General features: G+C 40.3%; 1 protein-coding gene across 1 annotated transcript; it reads right to left on the reverse strand.

The window, feature by feature from the left end:
- Window positions 1–471: 471 nt before the first annotated feature.
- Window positions 472–10,276, reverse strand: PHAX (phosphorylated adaptor for RNA export). The gene is made up of 5 exons (XM_027751316.2): window positions 10,166–10,276; window positions 7,362–7,981; window positions 5,467–5,587; window positions 3,758–3,841; window positions 472–1,832 (listed from the first exon to the last, which is right to left on the reverse strand). The coding sequence occupies exons 1-5, from the start codon at window positions 10,259–10,261 to the stop codon at window positions 1,563–1,565; spliced, it is 1,191 nt and encodes a 396-aa protein (XP_027607117.2). The 5' UTR covers window positions 10,262–10,276; the 3' UTR covers window positions 472–1,562.
- Between the last annotated feature and the right edge of the window lie 12,077 nt (window positions 10,277–22,353).

Here is a 22,353-nt window from a genome sequence, read left to right on the forward strand (position 1 = left end):
GCCACGTGTGCTCGCAGCCCGATGGCTTCACAGCAAGCAGTGAAAGGCTCCTTTTTCCCAAGGGCAGTCCCGAAGGCAGAATACCTCACTCTCAGTCGTACTCCGTGAGGTGTCCCGTGCGGAAAAAAAATCTTCTTCTCAAGAAAAGGAGGTGGCTGAAACTGCCTCCCCCCCCCCCCGGCCCCCTCTGTCCGGTCGGCTGACAAAACCAGAAAACCTCTGGACAAAAAAAACCTCCCCAGCCATGCCCCGGCAACTGCTCTTCCAAGGAACCTCCCCCTTCCTCCAACTCCCGTGAGGAGTGTGGCTTTGCTCCGTCCCACCTCCTCCTCAACTCCTCCCATCTCGGAAGAAACAGATGGGGGGAAGAGAGCAGGGGTGTGTGTGGGGGGAAAAAGGGACCTTAGGAAAAAAAATTCCAACATCTCTTTTTTAACCTATGACAAGGTTGAAAGTGAATTAATTCAGTAATCTTTCAGAAATGTTTTTTACTGGAAAATAGCGTCTAGTCACGAAAAACCCACAACTTATTAGTGACAAAGAATTTTAAACATCATAAATATCAGTGTTGCACATGTTTGGCTATATTAAAAACAACATTCAACAATAAAAATTGTCTTCAAATAAACTTACAACCTACACAAGAGTCTTCTAAATCAAGTAAAAAAAAATCCCCTTTTGTATTGTTTTCTTAAGAGTCTCCATCAGAAAACATCAAATCTTCTGAAAGCTGCACATTATCTTACAGCACATGGGAGAAGGACAGGAACAAGAATTGCAAGGTAAAGGGTTTGTATCTGCATGTGCAGTGTACAGACCCTTGGGGGGAACACAGTGCAGTAAAATCTCACTACTCAGAAAGCATTCAGTTAGATTTGTCCTCAAACAAAAAGATCCATATGAGTTGCATGTCTCATCATGGAAAACATTTAGACAAAATCAGTAGGAAGCTGAAGCCACTATTAAAATACAAAGGATAAAACTGCTGTAGAAATCTAAAACATACGTTGCTCAATATTGCTTATTTACAAGATTGTTATTCAAAGGTCACTGACCACTGAAATTAAGTGTATTTCTCAAACCAATCTGTTTTACAGGTCTTAATCCTATAAATACTGTTTCTGTCAACACACTGCCACATTAAGACTATATGATATTTTATATCCAGATTAACTTTATAATTAGTGTTTTTCTGTTCAACTGTAGTGAGCAGCTTTGCTCACTTATTCACTTTTGTTAGATTCAGCAAATTAAATGTGAAGTATTTGGTTAAAACACAGCCTTAATTCCTTAACCTAACGTGACTAAAAAAAATTTCCAAAAGAACAAACATGGTGATGCAGGGCTGTTATCTAGGAAAATCTTAACAGTTTCTGAGGACTCAGCAAACAAATACTAGGACAATTAAAAGTCTTTCATGCTGTTAAATTTAGCTAAGAATCATATCCTGCTCTTCAGCATCAAATATTTCCCATGTTTCTGCAGCTTATGAAAACATGGGATGATAAGAAAGGCTCATTTAATATGTTTCATAGAGACACTGTTATCAAGAACTTTAGCAACTAGAAGATCTCCAAATCATGAGCGTTATCAATTTCAATAATATCTTCAGATTCCATCTTTGCTTCATGATGCCCCTCCTGCAGATCATCCAGGGAAGCCAGAGCCTCATTTGTATCACTAGCAAAAGTCTCACGAGATGCATCATCATATTCCTGCAGGTTAAGCCCTTTAATGGCTTTCTTCATCTTCTTCCCTAGAACTTGCATTCTCCTCTTCTTGGCAGCTTTTTTGTTTTCATACTCCTTTTGGTTTTCCAGATAGAATATTTCCTTGAGAGGAAAAAAAAAGGCAAACAAAAAAAAGTTTGGCACATTCATTTTACTAGTATTTCCTAAATGTAAAGTAAAAAGAAAAAATTATTACAAATACTGGTCAATATTTAACTAAGCTACACGCTTGTCCTAGTTAGAACAGCTGGGACCAATTCATCACTGGATGGGTGTAGCCCAGGACTGTGTATTCTATGGCCTTCCATGCCATTTCCCAGAAACTGTTCTCAGTAGAGGCCTGCGAGATAGGAAGATGTTCCTGTCCTCATACCCTTTTATGGAATTCCCCACTTTGAGGGCAGGACTGAGCATCCTCATACCCTTTTATGGAATTCCCTGCTCTGAGGGGAGGACTGAGCATTCCTGCCTAAACTGGAGAATATATAATCTTGGAGTTTTGGAACCTTTCTACCACTCGTGGGATCCAGAGGAAGACTGCAGCTCACCGCTCTCAACCAGACTGAGACCATCACCCTCAACTGGACTGCAATCACCACTATTGACCAGACTGCAACAGCTCTCCCACCAGCAGGTTTTTTCCCCTCTCCCTTTACTTTGGACTCGGGGGGGGGGGGCCAAGGAACACCACTTTGTTCATGCCCCAGGGTGCTGGGTTATACATTTCGGTTTTGTGGGCTAAAACCAAATTGCTTGTCTGTATAATCGTACTTATTGTATTATTTTATTAAATTGTTATTCTGACTTATAATCTCTCTTTTGAGTTCAGTTCATTTCCCCTGCTGGTTAACTTTTAAACCAGCACAATGCTTTATTTATAGAAGAAGTATGAGAATAGACTGCACTTAGGTAAAATTCTCCATAAATAATTTTATTACATAACTTCTCAGCAGTCTGAGAGTATACGTATCAGTAAGTTTTCATTTTGAATTTTGCTGGTGGTACAAAACTGGGAGGAATGGGTGGCAGACCAGGGGGTTGTGCTGCCATATAGAGGGACCTGTAAAGAAAATACGACCAAAGATTCTGAGACAACCAGAGAAAACTTTCCTCCACAATTGAAATTTGAGTCCACGTCTCACGATCTTTACTCTCAACAATTTATGAACCGCATCAATCCTCTTTTTTTTGGAATAAAGTGATCAAATTTGCAACTTTTTAACTTTTTGTGACCACTGCAAGCGATGAAAGGATGGTGGGTACTTTTTTCCCTGTTTTTTTTCTCCAAACATAGACCAGACAATCACAATGTATGTTGACTTATTTCCCAATTCCAAATACAAGATGCTAGGATGGTTTATAGAGCGATCAGCTGCAGCCACCTACAAGCAAAATAAATGAGTCTTTCTTCTAAAAAAACTTCATATGAAAGTGGCAAATGCCATGAAAAAAACCTAAAAGTTCTCCTAATTCAATGAAGAAAATACTATCTCAGTCTATTTCATACCCTAAAAGGAAAGACAGTAATATTTACAAGATTACATAACTTATTTGGTGAGCACCACAAATGAGGCCAGTGAGCAGTTCAGACCATTAATCTGATTTAATGAGAAATACTGTCTAATGCCACAGCTGGAGCTAAATAGGAAAAAAATACTCTATTAAGAGAACTCCATTCAAACCATACACAATGAAACAGAACTCCAAAGGGAGAAACAAAACATGAATAATATTGCTATAAGGTATATCCAGATTAAGGAAAATCCAACGTTTATCTCTTCAGTGTCATCTTTCTCAGCAGGTTTTTGTGACTGGCAGCCTGTAAAAGCGAGCTCTCCCTGCCCAGTGTGAATGGCAATTCAACAATTTTTAGGTGGGTCTTTTTTTTGACTGCATTTTGAATGTGAAAGGCTGGTTTATTTGGAATACGGAGTTAAATTTGCTAGAGACAGTTTCAATAATAACATTTCTAGTTGAAAAAAAATCCCCAACTTTGGACAACTCCTTTGCACTCTTGACATTTTTACCTTGATTTGTTCTTCTTTGATGCTAGGTGTGTTCTTCAGCAGGTTTAAATAAACACCCCCAGGTGTTCTTCTCCTGGTGCCATTCTTAACAGGAGAGAGGAAATTAGAAACAGTAAGATTAGTACTAAGTGTTGACAAAAATAGCTTCTAGGGCAACACTTAATACTGTATTCAGACAGAATAAAGCAAATTTAAATTCTGATATTTTAGGAATTACATAAAAATAGCCCTGTCTGTGTCTTATTTGTGACTGAACTAGTCATGAGAAAGACAAAATATGGACAGGTAAACTCTGAAGTAACAAAAAAATTCCTTTAGGATGTAATGCCAAACTGTTGAACTCCACACTAAATCTGATTTCGGTAGTAAAGAAACAAAATGTGAGTAATATTCTCACTATTTGCAACAAGGTGTACACACTAGGTTAAATATTCAGAGCATTCCTAACACACAAGCCCAGTAAAAAGTGAAAAGTTAATTTAATAAAATTATGTTGATCTCAAGTTTTTTAATAATTGTGCTCAGCAATGCGACATCTTATCTGCACGTCCAAAGGATTCTGCATTTCTGCCTAAGGCATACGAAACACAACATGTACTTCAAAATTTCTTCCCACCACATATTAGTTCCAAGCAGCTTTTCAGTGTTACAACACTGCAATGTGCAATCTGCTGTAATAAATCACGGAATGGGCTCAGCTTTGAAACTTCTGTAAATTATAAGTGCTAATTATCATACTGTTATTCAATTACAATTTTTTAGTATAAAGTTGAACCTTTATTCCAGTAAAACCTGGATGATACTGTGTAAAATGTGATACTTTTCTGCTAAATAACAATGCAAAAAACAATCTAAAAATTCTAAGAACAGAGAAGGTCAATTTTTAAGTAGGTTCTTGAAACAGCAGATGCCACCTCCTTTTATCATCTGCATTTCATGATGTCTCTTATGATCTGCCTTTCGAAGAATGTACTCTGATCTGCATCCAAAGGAACCTGTGCCACCAGGAGCTATGTCCTTTCATCTTCTCTGTAAACATTTATTAACAAATACTTTACTCTTTCAAGACAACAGAATAGCTTCTAATACAATTTGATAGGTGGAATTTGTTGCCTTTTTTTTCAGGGGAGGAGGTGATGGTATTTTTCAATTTGTTTAGTTTTTTTTGTGTGCCCCTACTCATTTTTCCCCTCTTCTCTACTTCCAGTGACAGAACTTAAAAGCTGTGAATTGTAAACAAGTGTCTGAAAGTATTTACTAGTTCTCACCCACTTTTTTCCTTCTTTGCTTCTGCACTGAAGCTCATTATTTAACAAGAACAAAAACACAACAAGAAATTGATAACCTAACCACTGAGTATAGGATTTTCTACCATGACTTGTAACAGCAATCAGTACTCAGCGTATCAATACTGTTGAACAGGCCAACAGTTTCCATTCCAGAGAGGGAACTTCAAATCAGATACCATTCTCGGCAAAAAAACTGCGTGATTTCCAGGTTCACTCACCTTATTGTTTACTCAAAACCTGCTGTACAGTTACATTAGTGTTTATTGAGGGAGTTTCATGGCAAGGGAAGGCCATAAAATTCTGGGAGAGGTTCTCCCAGCATGAGAGCGCTACAACAGCATTGTGTAAATGCTCTACAAGTCAAGAGTTCTGTCGCCCTCCTTGCCCTCTGGCAAACCCCAAAAGTGACATTTTTCTTACCACTATGAACAGTCCACCATTTTGCTCCACTTCAGCTGTTTCCATAAGCAGCTCAATCGCTTTTCTCTTCCCAATTATTTTCACCACTCGAGCAATTAAGTCTTTCTTTGGCTCACAAAGTCTGAACAGAGTGGGGAAAAAAAAAAGCACATTTATTGTCAGGATATTTTCTTAGTAAAAAATGACTGTGGAACTCCCATAATGAATAATTCACAATGTGGGACATAAAAATGTGCTCAAGAGTCTATACATTCAAATGTGTTTCAGTGGTTTATTGAATCAGATATGATTGAATCAGATATTGAATCAGAATACTGAGCTTCTGAAGGATTTTTTTCCCTAAAGCATGCATTTTTAAAATTTGTTTCAATGGAAATACATTGAGTGATTATTCTTCTACTGATGCATGAAACCGTAAACCAAATATGAAACTGCAAAGACATGTACAAACCTCTGAAATTAAAGTATAAAAGTGTGTTGTGCATTTAACAGTTAAAATTAATTTTTATAGTTAAATCAAGAACTGGAGAAAACAGGAAGTGTAAATTTCCCCTGTATCATGTGCCATTCAGACAAGCCTACATAACAATCAGTCTGTTGACTGATCTATAACCTATAAAAAGCAAATAAGAAAAAAATTACACTGTAACTTCAACACTAGTGATACAATGCCATTGCTACAAACAGTTAAAAAAAAAAGAGCTTTCTGTCCTATTTCAACAAACCTCAATACAGCAAAGAGGAGCTTATTACAAGAGACATGCTCAAAGTTTCCAAATTAATAAATGAGAACCTAACAAGAACTGTAAACAGCATTAATAATTGTCTAATTGCTGTAGGAATGGCAGTTGCTGAAATAAGTAGCACATGTATGAAGACAACAATGCTTTGAAACCATTTAAAATCCAGGTTTTATTTAAATGTCATGCTAACTGTCAGTAAATCTTCCAAGTCTTGTTCCCTATTTAACTTATGTTTTTTCCCTTGCACCACTGAAAAAGGATTGTGGCAGTTCAACTCAATCTAACCAAGAGTGACCTGCAGCCATGGGCCCTCCTTCACACCATCAATCCACTGCTGTCAGGAAATGGTGCAGCAAATTGGTTCAGGAAACAAATCTGTTTACAAGTTAACTCTTCCAAAAAAAAAAAAACAAACAAGCTTTTGGACAGATAATTTTTCTGAGTCAGCTCAGTGGACAATAACAAAATAGCAGGATTGTGAAAAGGACTGGATGGTGGTAAGTGTGCTCATGGCTGGAGCTTGGTGACCATAAATTAGCATAGAACTGCAGAAAGAGGCCAGGACTCATTTCAGTCAGCTGGTGCCTGACACTGGTGTAGCCCTTGGCTACAACAGCAGCAAAAGGTTTTTTCAGACAAATATGTTCCATGTAGAAAACATATGTATTTCAGAAGCTGTGTTTTCTAAAACACTGCAGTTTATCTCAGATTCAAAGGTTTAAATCTACAAATTTAAAGGTTTATAACTTAGACAGATTTTCATGGTGACTACAGCACGTTTGCACTGGTGGCCAACTCCAAACAAGCATCTTTGCTCATAGGGTATTTCCTAAAATAAACTCCACTACTAAATCTGTATAACAAGAAGGAATATTTTTCCTTGCTATTGTCCTCAAATAACAGACTGTTTTCATGGATCTTTAAAAATATATATAAAAATTAAAATAAAACTGGATGTTTTTACAAGATACCAGCCACAGAGCTGCATTTTTATCCCAGTATTTGGAAATACATATAAGGCACTCATGCCTTTTGTAATCTGACGTAATATAGGACATCTTACAAATTTACCAGTAAGGCAGCTTTTCCTCACTCTTCTTTTCCATCAACTACCAATACTTAGGGAAGTGAAGACACAGTTATCAAACTCACCGATAAGCAATTTCATCTGCCACTTTTTCCTCTGAATCTTCTTCTGTTATCTCATACCTTCCTTTGTATTTCATTTCTTGCCTTTCACCCAGTCTATCTTTCATGGGGCGCTTCCTTTTGAGAAAGCCTTGCCCGTTTTCCCCTTCTGTTGGCAATGTCTTCTTGTCATCATGCATGTATTGATCCAGCTCCTTATCCAAAGTCTCTGCCTCCTTTTGCTGAGCTTCCTTCATCAGCTTTTTAGCCAACAGGTAGTTGTAAGTCTCAGACTGCCTGCTCCTGTCAATGCTGCCATCCATGCCTAGAATCCCAAGCTCAGTGGCTACCGCATCTTGATTCTGTTCCTGGAGCACTGCACCCCAGATGTTGTTGACCTTCTTGCCATGCAGCGCAGTTTGTTTTTGGTGGCTCTGGCTGAGCTGGAAGGGCTCGGGTTTGGTAGGAGGGAAGTTGAAGCACTTCTGTCGCTTCCGTTTCCACAGGCAGCTGTCATCGTCAGAGTCAGAGCAGCTCTCCTCACTGGAATCCACACTCTTGGTTGTCCGATAGGGAACACTCGGTGCACTGGATGAGATGCTGCTCTGGAATGGCCTGCACGGATCACTGCCATCATGTGATTTCTGAAATTTAAAAACCAAATGTCCATTAGTTTAACCATTTGTGTAAATCAGAAAAGGTTTGATTAGCTAAAAAAACCTGAATTCTGACTCCTGTGGCTGTGCAGTCCTCTGTGAGCATCTGTTGGACCGCAGCTGACAGGGGCATCCTACGGAACTCCTGCATTTTGAGTGCATGGATATCAATATGAAAGAAAGCACGGCTGACACAGAAACACATGCCAGGAGTTGCTAATCTGCTTAGTGCAAACTTTGCTGAATGAAAATTATTATGAGACTGGAAAAGTCATGAATATTCTCAAACTGGACAAAGACACAACGTGCACAGCAGCTCTAAGAAAGAGTAAAATATCAAAACACCACAGCAACCTACCAGAAGTTTAACAGCATAGAAGTTAATATTCTCTCTGGAGTCTCAAGGGAGAAGACCAAAAAATCCCAAAACTAAATCCAAAACACTGGGAATTTTTTTGTGAATTTAACTGTGTACTGTGATCCTGGTTCCATCAGGACAGCACATATCCAGCTGGGGACAGCAGTACCTTCCAGAACCACAGGTTTTTTCTCCTTTAAACCAACAATACACTGTAGTTTAATTATGGCTTATTAATTAGGACACCCCCCAAAAATACCCCATTCTGTTGATACACTATATTCAAGAAATGCTGTCTTCTCACAGATAAACTAAATCATGAAAGCTAAACCTGCTGCAATTGGCACAATTTGCAAAAACACCATGGGTAACATAACCCTGAATTCTTATTCCCAACTGCTGGAACTTTAGGCCATGCTTTCTGTGCTAAAAATTTTCCTTATACATAATTCCAGCTATTCTCTAACTAATTTCCCATCATAAAGTTATATGCTGTCCTATGTTCTCTAAAAGAATAAGATCTCTTCCTTCATTTTCAGGTGAAATGAAAATTCTTTAACCTTACTGCTTTTGTCAACATTATGGCACCATTTCTTCTTCCTTCTATTATCAAACAGAAAACAGAAGTATTTAACTTATTTTATCATGTTATGGAACAGAAACCTTTAACTTCAAATGTAATGCAAAAATCCTTAACACCACAAGAAATCAAAAAAAACCTCTAACACTTCTGTAACAACTTTTTTTGTGCTTCAGATCTCACAAGTATATTGCAAATAAAACAACTGAAGAAAATAAAGTTCCTTATACATACAGTGTCACACAGTGAACTGTCTTACTTTAAAATCTTTCCCTGCCCGCACACCACCACAAATACCTCATACTTTCTGAACAATATTCCTCATATCCTCACAGAATCACAAAATGGTTTGGGTTGGAAAAGATCTTAAAGACCAGCTTGTTCCAAAATCCCTGCCATGGGCAGGGACACCTTCCACTAGCCCAGGTTGCTCCAAGCCCCGTCCAACCTGGCATTGGACACTTCCAGGGATGGGGCAGCCAGAGCTTCTCTTGGCAACCTGTGCCTGGGCCTCACCACCCCCACAGGCAAGAACTTCTTCCTAATATATGATCTAAACCTACACTCTGTCAACGTGAAGCCATTCCCCCTTGTCTTGCTACTCCATGCTCTTGTAAACAGTCTCTCTCCATCGTTCTTGTAGCCCTTTCAGGCACTATAAAGCCGTAATTAGGTCACCCCATAGCCTTCTGTTTTCCAGGCCGAACAACCCCAATTCTCCCATACTTTCCTCACAGCAGAGCTGCTCCATCCCTCTGATCACCTTAGTGCCTCCTCTAGACTGTCTCCAGCAGCTCCATGTCCCTCCTGGGCTGGGGAGCCCCGAGTTAGATGCAGCGATCCACGTGGGGAGCACACAACGTGAAAACGAAGGGAGACATCAGGAAGGCGAAGGAATCCCTTCCACTACCTCTATTTGGAGTCAGAAGGATGCCAGAGGTTTGCTGGGCCCGGGGATGCGGCGCTCAGGGCTCTCATGCGTGTCCACAGCGGCTCGTCCCCATTGTCCCCATTGTCCTCGCGCCCGCTGTCCCAGCGCCTTCCCGGCAACGCACCGGCCGCCCCAGCCTGTTCCCGGCCCAGCAAAAGCGCTCCCAGCCGGGAAAACCCCCGTCCCTACCCGGCCTCCGCGGCCTCCCCATATGGCAGGTCCCGTCTCGGTTTTTCCCCGCCCGGCGCATCCCGGAGCGGCGCTCCCACAGTCCTCCCGCGGCCGCCGCTCCGTCGCGCTCACCTGCCCGGGGGAGCCGGCGCCGGGCATGTCCGAGTCCGAGCCGGACAGCTCTCCGTCCTCCACGTCGCCGTCCATGCACCGCGGCTCCAGCGCCATGTCCCGGCGGAAGGGCAGAGCGCAGCGCCGGGGCGGACCTGACGTCCATCCGGGGCGGGGATGCTCCGGGTGTTTGTTATCCCGTCTCGGGCCGTTCCGCCGTTTTGCGCCAGGTCTGCTCGTGTGGGACCGGCCAGCGGTGGATGGAAGCCCAAGCCAGCGGCTCGTGTGGCCCCGGGTTCCTCGGCACGAGTGTTGCGAAATGTGGGATATATATTAAGGTTGTCTTAAGTCAGGATGTTCTTTCATGTGAGTTCTTTATATGCTTTCAAAGCCTGATCAGCAAGAAAGGACACCTCAATATGGTACACGCAGCAGCTGCATCCCTTAGTCACAGAATCACAGAATACGACGAGTTGGAAGGGACCCACAAGGATCATCGAGACCAGCCCCTAGCCCTGCATCGGACCATCCCCAAAAGTCACACCATGTGCCCGAGAGTATCATCCAAACGATTCTTGAGCTCTGTCAGCCTTGGTGCTGTGACCACTGCCCTGGGGAGCCTGTTCAGTGCCCGACCAGGTTGTTGAGGGAAGAACATTTTTCCAGCCTAAGCCTCCCGACACAACTTCAGGCCATTCCCTCGGGTCCTGTCCCTGGTCACCACAGAGAAAAGATCACTGCCTGCCCTTCCTCTTCCCCTTGTGGGGAAGCTGTAACTGCAATGAGGTCTCCCCTCAGTCTCCTCCAGCTGAACACACTGAATGATCTCAGCCGCTCCTCACACAGCTTCCCCTTAAGGCCGTTCCCCATCTTCATTGCCCTCCCTTAGACACTTGCTAATGGCTTAATATCTTTCTTATATTGTGGTGCCCATAACTACCCCAGTGTTGCAGGTGAGGCCATCCCAGGTTAGAGCAGAGCAGGACAATCCCCTCCCTAGCCCAGCCAGCGATGCTTTGCCTGATGCCCCCCAGGACACGGTTGTTCCTCCTGTCTGCCAGGGCACTGCTGACTCAGACATCCAGGAACCAACAAGCTTCCATGCAGTTGAACTGCCACCATTAAGTTGGAGATAGGTTGGGCGACAGCCTTTCCAAGCACATGAGGACGTTTGAAAGGTGAACGCTCACATGTAGAACAAATATGTGAGAACATAAAGTACTAGAGAAGATTATGATCAAAACCAATTTGTGCAGGAAATCTTGAGAATTTCTCTCATGGCCACTAAAGAGCTGGTTTCCTAGATGACAGAATGCATAACATTACTTTTAAAAATACCAGAAAAAATAGCTCTCTGTAAACAACAGCATCACCAGCCAGAGTTGCAGTTCCCCTGAGATTAATCTCCTACTTGCCTTCTTAAAATCAATTGCATGCCAATTTTTAAAGAACAACATAATTCAGATTTTCTAGAGTCAGAGGAGAGAAAGTCCTGATCACCTGTAAATCATTGGCCTAGAAACCTGAGCTCCTCTGAGATCATGAGCACACCATCACATACTGAGATACTTCCCCATTGCTGCAGGATGTTCCAATGTTCTAAAATCAAATGCAAAGCACAGTCTTTAATGATATTCTGTTGTCATCCTTGTTTCTAAGAAATATGTGTAAGTATAGAAATTTCTATATAAATCTATACACAAGTGCATACACATATATATATAAACACATTGTATACACACATTAATATACAATCCTCAGCCTTTTGTCATTGTGATACAGAAATGGATCAGCTTTGTAGGGGTGATCAGACACCAGTTTGTGAAATGAACACAACCAGCTCTCCAATCAACATTCCTCTCCTACCTCAAAGCTGTTGCCACCCACTAATGGATCACCCACATCACCTCTGCAATATCAGGAAAGAGTAACTTCCTTTTGCCAAGGAAATGTGAGAAGAATTTATCTTAATGAGGAGCCTATGTCAAATAGAGTACTACAACCAAGCTTTCCTTTTCCTGGAGCAAAGCCTCAGGAATCCATCCATCATATAGCAGAGAGTTCAACCACAGTAATTTTAAACACCTAGGAATAAGCATGTCTGTGTATCATCTATAGAAAGATCAAAGGATGAGACAAAACTGAACAATTAAAGAAGATGTCCCATTTGAGGGATACTCCCACATTCTGCATATTTGTGTGGAGTAGAGAAGGAATTTTGACGGGACCTCTTAAATGCAAATTTAAGTCTGATCTGTGAGATCAGACTTAATGAGCAAAATCACTGAACCTCAGATGGCAATTCATTATTTAAGGATTATTCTAGCATAAAGGTCACCCCAGTATACAACAGTATTCAACTGCCTATTCTGAAGATTAGTTGCTAAACTGCTTGTTGTTTTAAGGCAGTTAATACTTCAGTATTGGTTCTGACAAAGATATATGGACATAACATTTTTGTAACAGTTGCTGTAATGGCAGCCAACCCTGCAGTGTCTGCAGGTATTCACCTTTGTCAAAAGAGCTTTCTGATGTGTGCCTGTCACCGGAAATGGAATGAACCAAGAAGGAAGGAGAGGCATCTAGTGGCAAATCTGTGCTGTTCTTTGCATCTCATGATAATGCTTCATAGAATTCCAGCACTTCACATATGGCCCATCACTTCTTTTAAACATTTTCTTTCTGTTATGAATGAGAGCACATAAAAAATATAGGGGATATTTTTCTTCTCAACTGTTAATCAGAACAATTTGAAAAGGAGATGAGATTTTTATTTTTCTTTCCTAGTTCTATAGCAGTTCTTTGCATTGTTTTTCAGAGGACAGATCATGTTGCAAAGGGTCAATTATATTTTTGCCTGTGAAAGCATTTTTCAGAAATAAAACCACTTGTGAGGTTCAGCATCTCATGGTCCAAAGGTCAGCTTCTGGAGCTGTAGAAATAAAGAGCAAACTGTCCTAAGCATCATTAATTTGCATCCTTGGATCTGACAGAAAGCCTGCTTAAACAGCTATTTCTGCCTGGTTTTAAAGATCTGCTCTGTTCATGTATTTTACTGTACACTGGTAGAAATATTATGAAGTGAATCTGTAGTAATACACATATCTGAAATAAAGTTACAGACAAAGAAAAAACCTTTTCAACAAGATGTTTCTGAAAGACTGCTGGAGACTGACCAATTTCTTTGGCATTACGCTGATTCTCTTTTTGTGCTGTGAAGTACTTTAATACTAATGGAGACATTACTGACTACTGTTAGCTGCTTAATATTTTCCTATCCACTAAAAGCGAGGAGCAAACAGTTGTAGTCACAACTGTTGCTATGTGCATTCAGTTTATTCACTCTTCCCCCTCCACAAATGTTCATACACACACAAGGGAGAAACACGTACAGACACATGCATCCTTGTTATTAATTACTGATTGAGAAAAAGAAATATGCAGGCAGATATCTCACAGTTCTTGAGCACATATCAGCTGCTGGATAAGTTAATTTTACTAAAAGATAAAACAGCATAGTGGATAAATTAGTCCTACTGGAAAAATCTTTATGCATTTGACTCCAAAAAAACAAACACAGGTGTGATTTTCCTGAGAAGAGATACATCTTTATCTGATCACAGCTAAGCATTTAACCTTTTAGTGGCATGGGCCTGAAAACCTAACATACTTAGGAGATGCCATTTTTCACTCTTGCTTTTAACAAGCCTATTCAAGGACACTGTTCTTCCTTTATGCATTTTAGATCATCTTACCTGAGGACTGCAAAGTGTCAGGACTATAGTGCCTTATTCTAAATCCTCTTTGTGGTCTAATTTGCAGTGCTTGGACACTTCACTGCAATGAAAATCATTGCAAGCCAGCTCTCATTATCAAACAGCCATCCTCATTATCCATTACCCAGTGAGGCCTTTGAAAACACTACTTGATGTTTTTCTGCATCTTTGGATGGCCACTTTCCTTAAAAATTTCGCTCCTGGCCTTAAATTTCCCCTTGTCTACGCTTGGAAGAAAAATAGGCACAAAGTCGAAGAAAGACCAGGAACAGTTAAAGCTCCTTCCCTGTATTGCCATCATTATTAATCTGATCCCTCATGGCACTTCTATTGCAGTGCTTCAGGATTATTCAAGAGATCTAGTGAAAATGAGATAAATCAGAGTGTGCTTTTTTCCCTGTGTTGTTGTCAGCTCATTTCCCATTGAGTTTAATGATACATTTTTCATCATATTTGCAATTAAATCATATCTGCAGGATTTATCTGAATAACAAAGCATTTCTGGAATGAAGCTTAGTCTTAAAATGTGGCAGAAGGGAGATGTAATCTTCCAGTAGTTTGCATGAAGGAGTTCTCTATGTGAGCATAACTGAAAGAAAGGCAAAAAACCCCCACAACTTTCAGTTTACACTTGACAAGAGGAGTTGATTTAAGCACTTCATAAAATGTCCAGAAACAGGCCCAAGAAGATAAATCGAATAGCACTACAGTTCACTCCCCCCCCCCCCCCCCCCCAAAACAAAAGCCAGTTTATTCATAACCTCGTATCTGGGTTTCCTATATGAATTTTCTGTATGGAGACATGTCTTCCCATCTCCATCTTTAATGCAGGTTCAGCTGTAAAGGATATTTTGTTTTCCCACCTCACCACACTAGGCACCTACAGTGCCTGGTAGAGAATCAACAGAGAAGTTCTTGTTTAAACACTGATCTTGGTCATGGTGCCCTTGATGTCCTATTTTGCACATCTTCAGTTTTCCCTTTCCCAAAACCAGCTGAGCTAACAAAGAAAGCTTTAAAAACACCCTTTGAAAGAGCATAATATCACCTTCAAAATATTGCCTCCAATTATGCCCAAAACTCATATGATCAAGTGGAACAAAGCACAATCCTGCTTTCTACAAACTGTAGCTGCTGTCTATATTGCTGCAATCTCATGTGACTGGAGCCTCATCAATGTAGGACCAGATAAGGATCAAAAGATGAGGCTTATAAGGCTCAAAAGATGGATCGAAAGATCCAGCTCTGATTGCAGAAAATTTACTCTATGACATTGCAGTTTTACTGAGTTTGTAGCCAATACTTTTCGTATCTATGACAACAAAATGTGCAGTATTATTTAAACCAAGTTGATTAAATTTTGGGTTGAATAAATTGTGGGAAATTACTCCTCCCCTGCTCCAGTGGGTGGTTCCATACTTCTTGCAGCAATAAGTGACTTTGTTTGGGATTCCTCGAGACAATCCCTGTTTACAGCCCATTGTTTACCATTTACTGACTGCGTAGACAGTGTGCACAGATTTCAGAAAATGTAACCTAATGTTATAGATTAGAAATCCAAGGGAATTTTTCTTCCCCTGCCCCCCTCCAAGGGAAAACGGAGTGAGCGGGGGGGGGGGGGGGGGGGGGGGGGGGGGGGGGGGGGGGGGGGGGGGGGAGGTCATTAGCCTCACAAAAGATGTACCCTGGCTCTGCTGATGGGCCACTTAGAGAGACTGGAAAGGGAGGGCTGGCTCTGTTCTGAGGGGGGTGGGGCAGACGGTGTTGTGGGCTCTCGGGGGGGGGACACAGCAGAGTGCTCTAGCCAGGACAGGCACGGGGACTGTTTTCAGGCATTTCTAGAGGAAAGCCTGGGAGCCAGCTCTCTTTTCCTGGTTCTTTCGTCCTGGTGAGACCTGACCACCGGCCCTGCGCCACCAGTGTCTCGTGACTCCCGCCGGGACCCACGAGTCGTTTCTTCTTCTTTCCATCGGAGAGGTCTGTGCTTGCTGGGAGAAAGAGGGGAGAGCCTTGGAACACTACAATCTGGGAACAGTGAGTCCTCCTGGGGGGGGGTGAACTTTTTTTCTTACCCCTTCCTTCCATTGAGGAAAGGGGCCCCCCATTTCCTTCTCGCCTTCTCCCGCAGTCCAGGACCACTCCCTCCAGACCCCTTTTTCCCACGTGGTGACTGCCGGAGCCCAACAGCGCCCCCTGCTGACCACGATTAGGACTGCGCTAAGGGACAGAGAAGTATTCCTTAAGACTTTTTTTGTGTTTTGTTACTGTTGTTGCCTATATATATATATATATATATCTTTTAATAAAGGGTTGTTATTTCTTCTGTTTTTTTCCACACCTCCTCGATTAAAGCCCCTTAATTTTGGATTCACAATTGCTGAGAGAGAGGAGTTTGGTCTATTTCATAATTCATCCTCTTTAGCAAAAATTCTAGTCTCTTTAGACTGAGACACCTAATTAGCTGATTTGTTTGTGAAATCCATTCTGTTTTCCATTCTTGCCCTAATAAGCAAGTCAAACAGATGGAGAAAATTTATTTAATGGCATATGTTTAATTAAAGCAACTGAGGTTGTCATGGCTTCTTCACCTCATCACAAGTTGAATTCACAATAGAAAAGACTCCTCCAGGATTTTTTGGAAAGAATTCAGTTGTGGAGGTAAGACTATACAGTCTGTTCAGCAGCACAACTTATCCCAGTCCAACAGGATGTCCATTTGGAAAAGGGATTATTCAGAAATACTTTTACTCATTGGGATGGAGTCGAACCTCATGGAGGGGTGTAGTAACCTGATGCTTTTCATCTGTGCTCCCACTGGATGAAAGATGATCTGATGTGTCCAGTGCAGGTTTAGTTTTCCTGAAGAAGTGCAAAAACTTTTCAGGTAATCGCAGTTACATGTCATGAGTATTCATAATCCTACTCTAAATTCAGCACTGCAAGTACCTATTTAAAAGCCATGAATTCCTAAGCTAAAGGCAGTGTGCCAGTGCTCCACATCTTCAATGTGAAAACAGAACAGAAAGAACATTTTCTATATTTTCTTTTTTAACAGGATTTTTTCTATGAAATAATTCTTGGTTGGTAAAAGTAATCAAAACACTTTAAAAACATACAAATATATAAAAATATAGCATAAATAGCTGCATTAAGAGAGGACTTTTATGATGCCAGTTAGTGAAAATTGAGTATTGGCCTTGAACCCTTCCAATGCATTTGCAATATGCAACTGTGAAATCCCAGTGAAAATTAAATCCTTTTAAGTGGCCATAAACTGAAAGACATGAGTGTACAGGCACAAGAATTGCATGGCACTTCAACCGAGGCCATACTGAAACAACCTTTTAAAGAAAGAGACGTGAAGCAGTCTCCTAGGTCTTCATAAGGAGAGCTTTTAGGTTTTTAGGCACAGAGGGGTAGAGGTGTTTTAATGTGAGTGGGTTTTATTGTTTGATTGGAAGTTTTATTTTTTGTTGTTGTTGTTGTTTTTATTGTTGTTGTTTCATGTTCGGGTTTTTTTGGGGTTTTTTGGTTTTTTTGGTAGGCATTTTCTTTACTCTTTCCCTGCCCTCCCCCCCTTCTACTCTGTTACAATTAATTGGCAGTAAATTAAATTAATTTCCCCAAATTGAGTCTGTTTTGCTTCTAAGGGGAATTGATAAGTAATCTATCTTTATCTTAACCCATGATAATTTCATTATATTTTCTTCACCTGTCCTGTTTATAGAGTGGGAGTGATAGAACAGTTGGGGGGCCACCCCATAAATTAATCTCAATCCTGATCTCATTGAGAGCTCATTTAATCATCAATTGTCAGCTTTTCTATTTCCATTTAATATTTTCTTCCTAACACTTCCTTTATTATTATTCACAGCATTGCTGTGCTTTATGACAGCAGCCTCAAAGCCTGTGTAGTAAAGAGTTTAATTGAAAAGTCCTGTGAAACAAAAGATATTCTGGAAATACTTTTTCATTTCAAATGAACTATGACAACTAATTGTTTGGTTTCAATAAAGCACTTACTGAAGGTTAATTGCTAGCTGATAAAAATATGTGAGCAGGAAAGAAAAATGAGCCTGGTCACTCTATCTAAGAGTGATACAATATTATAGACATTGTAGCATGTTAAAACTATGGATTAAATGTTTGCACTTGGAAATAAATAGACAATTATTAATTCATTAAACAACTTGTAACAATGCTCTCCAAGTTGAAGTGACACAGATGTGCCACATGTAGACGAAAGAAGTCCAGCAGGAAACCAATTGAAAATTGCCAAAATATTTCATTTTTTTCCCCAGTGCATTCCAGTACTTGTAAAAGAATTAAATGAACCTGAAAATTTTGGAGGTTTTTAATTATGGTTTGTGTAGGTTGCTCTTGGTAAAGTAAGTACTGACTTGGACTTCTGGTGCTGCACAGTTGGGAGTGTTTCAGACTGTCCAAGTCACAAAGTCCAGTTATACATATCCAATTATTCCATGAAAAGATGAGTCTCTGAGAAGAACCTGGATTTGACTGTCCTCTCTCTGGAACAGCAAAATAACCAATTTCATGAAGGAAAAATGTTTTGTCCCTTGAAGGTAAAATATTATTTCCATATTTATTTTCGATTCCAGTGCCATGGACAAATGAAAGGGTATGTTAAAATTTTGTCATTGAAATGCATAATTATGGGGAAAAAAATGGTCTGCTGAGACTTTGTCACTGAGAAATAGCAATTACACAGCTGATATTACAGTGCGTGTAGAAAAAACCTGTCTGGGATAATAGAGCAGCATTTCACTGCTGTAGATTCTAACATCTTGAAGCAGGAATATGAGATACACTGAAAAATTTGCAGTTTACTTCCTTCAGTTCCCTTTCAAGAAATCTTTTTTTTTCAAAGAATGTTTTCCCAGCGAAGTGGGGTAAAAAATGGAGTTCTTACTGGTTTTCCAGGTAGAAATCTTACTTTGTAGTGGCATATTTCCAAAGACAACAACAACAACAACAACGAACATGTATTTTTTTCTACTAAACTAAACTGAGCTGAATTCTAACTACAATATATTGACCCAAGCAAAATTTTTTTCTTTATCCTAGCTACAGAGAATCAGATCTTCTTTGTTGCACATTCAGTAACAAAACCAGCCTGTCTGGTCAAAGATATCCAGAAATGAAAGTTTTTTTGTGTTTATTAAACCATTCCCATTACTAGGATCTCCAGGGAGACTTCTTTTGGAAAACTCTACAATGGTTAATTGTGCATGCACTGCTGATTTTATGTAACAGGAGCAACAGCAAAAGGTGATTTTTCAATGCATAAAGACAAAAAAAATAAATAAGTTAAGTTCAAGCAAAGCAAGATGGACAGCCTGCTGAAGAGAAAAGACAAAGTTCAGAGTAGGAATTCTCTTTCTCTTGGCTATACCTGCATAAAAATTGTGGAGGAATGGCCATATTTTGGTTGATGGAAACAGTTCACTGGACCCATTCAGGTTTAGGTTTCCTCTGCTGCAAGGGGCCCTTGGGTGTCTCAGATGTTTCAACCACACCACTGAAACACAAATGAGAGCCACAGTCTGTCTTCAGAAAGTTTGCAGTTCACCAAAGGAAGCTCTCCAGATTCACAGTGGGAATCAGCACATTCTTGGAAGACATTTGGGGCCAACTGCTCATAATGTTACACCTTGGACGCAAAGACATAGACCCAGTCCTACCTTTTTCCTGTTGCAGTTTTAATGCACCTCAGAAACTGGCCTTAAAAGGTTATCTGACTGCCACTATTTGGCCTAATGGCTGTATTTTCTGTGTCTGTTAGGCTTTTTTTCTTCCCACCACTTGTTTTCATCATACCCTGAGATAAGCTTTAAGACAAAACATTTTGAGGAAATCACATCTGCATTGGCCGTTCAGCTCCCCTGCTCTGTCTTCTCCAGCACCTCGAGGTGTTCCTGTGCATTTATGTTGATTTCACTTGTGTTGGTGGCCTCTGGAAGTGAAGTCCCTCTGTACGGAACACCATGACTGAAAAAAGGAAAAGGATGCAGCTTTGTTCATTTCAAGATCTTGGATCTTTTGAGTATTATGTGTGCTTGGAGAAGTGAATGTTGCTTGAAACTGGCCCTATAACGAGAACAATGAGAGCTTTGATAAATGGGCTGTCCCATTATCTTGCCACTTTTACAAGCACAATAGCATAATTACCTCAAATGCATGAGTGAGAAATAAGAATATTTCAGCCTCAAGCAAGATAACATGACCTACTGGGCCATCCACAGTTTGATTACCAGAATAGAAATATTTCTCTTCAGTTGTTGGAGAGAAGAAAAACTTGTGCTACTGCCTTTTAGGTGTTCACCTCTTTGTAAATTTTTGTTACTTCTGTTAAAGACTTGAGACAGAGGAGGCAGCCAATGTAAATAACCAATGGATAAAGTTCTCTTGGTTTCACCAGACTCTGGTCTTAAGCCTGATGTCCCACCTGCCCTTGTCAGTAGGACTCCATTAAACCTAATTTATCCTAGTAAAAGGCAGGACAGAAACCAAATAAGGTTTGTATAGCTGCTGCTGCATGATTTGTGCAGGAGTGCAATGCAGCTCTTCACTTTCTGTTGCGTAAGATTTTTTCTCTCTCTGTACTTCTGCAGTGCTCATATATTTGAGACAAAGATTGTTATTTTTTCCTAGTTGAGTTAAAATTAATCAACAAGCTGATGATCTAAAACCAAAGCACTGTTTATATTTTACCTGAAAAGCACTAAAGCTATAGGTCAAGATCTTGTTCCAGTGATTTGCACACAGAAATATGATTTAAGAGCTTCACATATATGAGTGAAGAATTATATGGAAAAGGAGGCAGTTGAAGCACCCTTAAGCTAATGGGAAAATTAGAAGTAAAGTACTCTCACCACCTATACATCTAAACGGTTATTAAAGTGTAATACTTTCCACAAAGAGTGTTTATAGAATATACAGTCTGTGTGAGAATTGTGGCTGGAGCTGCAATCCAGAATAAAAAAAACCTCAGCCAAGCACAGTGCGTCTTTCTCCTCAGAAAACCTCTTAATCCTCCAGAAAGGCTCCAAACCTCTCTACTTTTTATCAGTGTTTCAGTAATAAAACAAAAGAAGCTGGTTTCTCCAGCATCCTTAAAAGCTTGAGGGTTCTGCAGGAACTCTTTTTACTGCTCATTTAACAAGTTTTCCATTTTTCTAGCCAGTGTTAGAGAAGAAAATGCATCCAAGACTTGTTTTTTTAGCTGTTGCAGCAGTTTTGTATGTTATTTTTCTTATGAATGCAAATCTACAACAAGGAATTGATTATTGCACTACACAGCGTTCTCATATACCTGGGCTTCATAATATGAGCAGTTTATAAGAGGACACTTCTGTTTTGGAGTTCATTATAACATCTATAAAAGAGAGGTGCCAAATCCAGGGTCAGGTCTACTCAAAGATGCAAAAACTTGTTTTAAGGCACACCATGTGTTCTCAAGCTCTTCATGTATTTCTTGTGATACCAACAGCCATTCACGTTCCATTTCAACACGAGCTCTACATTACCTGAGTCTTCTTTGCTTTCTGACACCTTTCTTCACTTTTGTTCTCTTCCGAGGAGAGATGAGGCAGAAGTGACAGCTCATACAGGTAGATTTGTCTGGGTGAGAAGTCAGTTATATTTTTGCACTTATGATCACTTTTTAACTAAGCAGCCCAACATTCATTCCTATGCTTATCTAATATGTTTATGCAGCTTGCAAGTGAATACACAACCTGCTTACAAGGTTTGTAGCTACCAAGAGGAAAAGACTTTAGTATCAAATTCTCTAAATAAATACATTTGCTTACAGTTTTCTAGCTCATGTTTTATCTGCTACAAATTCCCCTTACTCACTATAGTTACACCTTTTTCTCATGGGGATTGTATTTCACCAATGCCTACGCTTGTCCTCTTTGTTCATGAGAGTATTTGCATTAATTTGGCATCCGTACAGGGCCTGGATTTTGAAACCTCTGGTGAAAACATGCCAGAAGCTTTTGCACTGTTATGGCGACTGAACTCCCTAGTACTGGAATAAATGGCAGTACAAGCAGACAGTGCTACAAAGCTAGAAAGTGTCCTGAGCTTTTTGCATATGAAAGCCATTCTGATATCCAGTGAAGAAACCATTCAGCCTCTATGAAAAAGGAGTAGAGGAACAACTCCATGTTACTTACTCAAGTGTTCCCTATGAATATTAATACGAAGTGTGAGTTTACATACCCCTATGAAGCTGCAGGAAAATTTCCCTGAGTTTTTGTTTGCTTCTTGACGAATGAAGGAGAGCATGAGGATGTACATTTTGGAACAAATCTAAGACAATGAAATAATGGTTCAGATCTGGATAAGACAAGAATACACTGTGAGTAGTAGGGCACTTCCCTGAGCAAAAATACAAAAGAATTTGAA

Source organism: Pipra filicauda, unplaced genomic scaffold (assembly GCF_003945595.2).
Source record: "Pipra filicauda isolate LSUMZ 115617 unplaced genomic scaffold, ASM394559v2 scaffold168_size1973030_pilon, whole genome shotgun sequence".
In the NCBI taxonomy this organism is placed as follows: Eukaryota; Metazoa; Chordata; class Aves; order Passeriformes; family Pipridae; genus Pipra; species Pipra filicauda.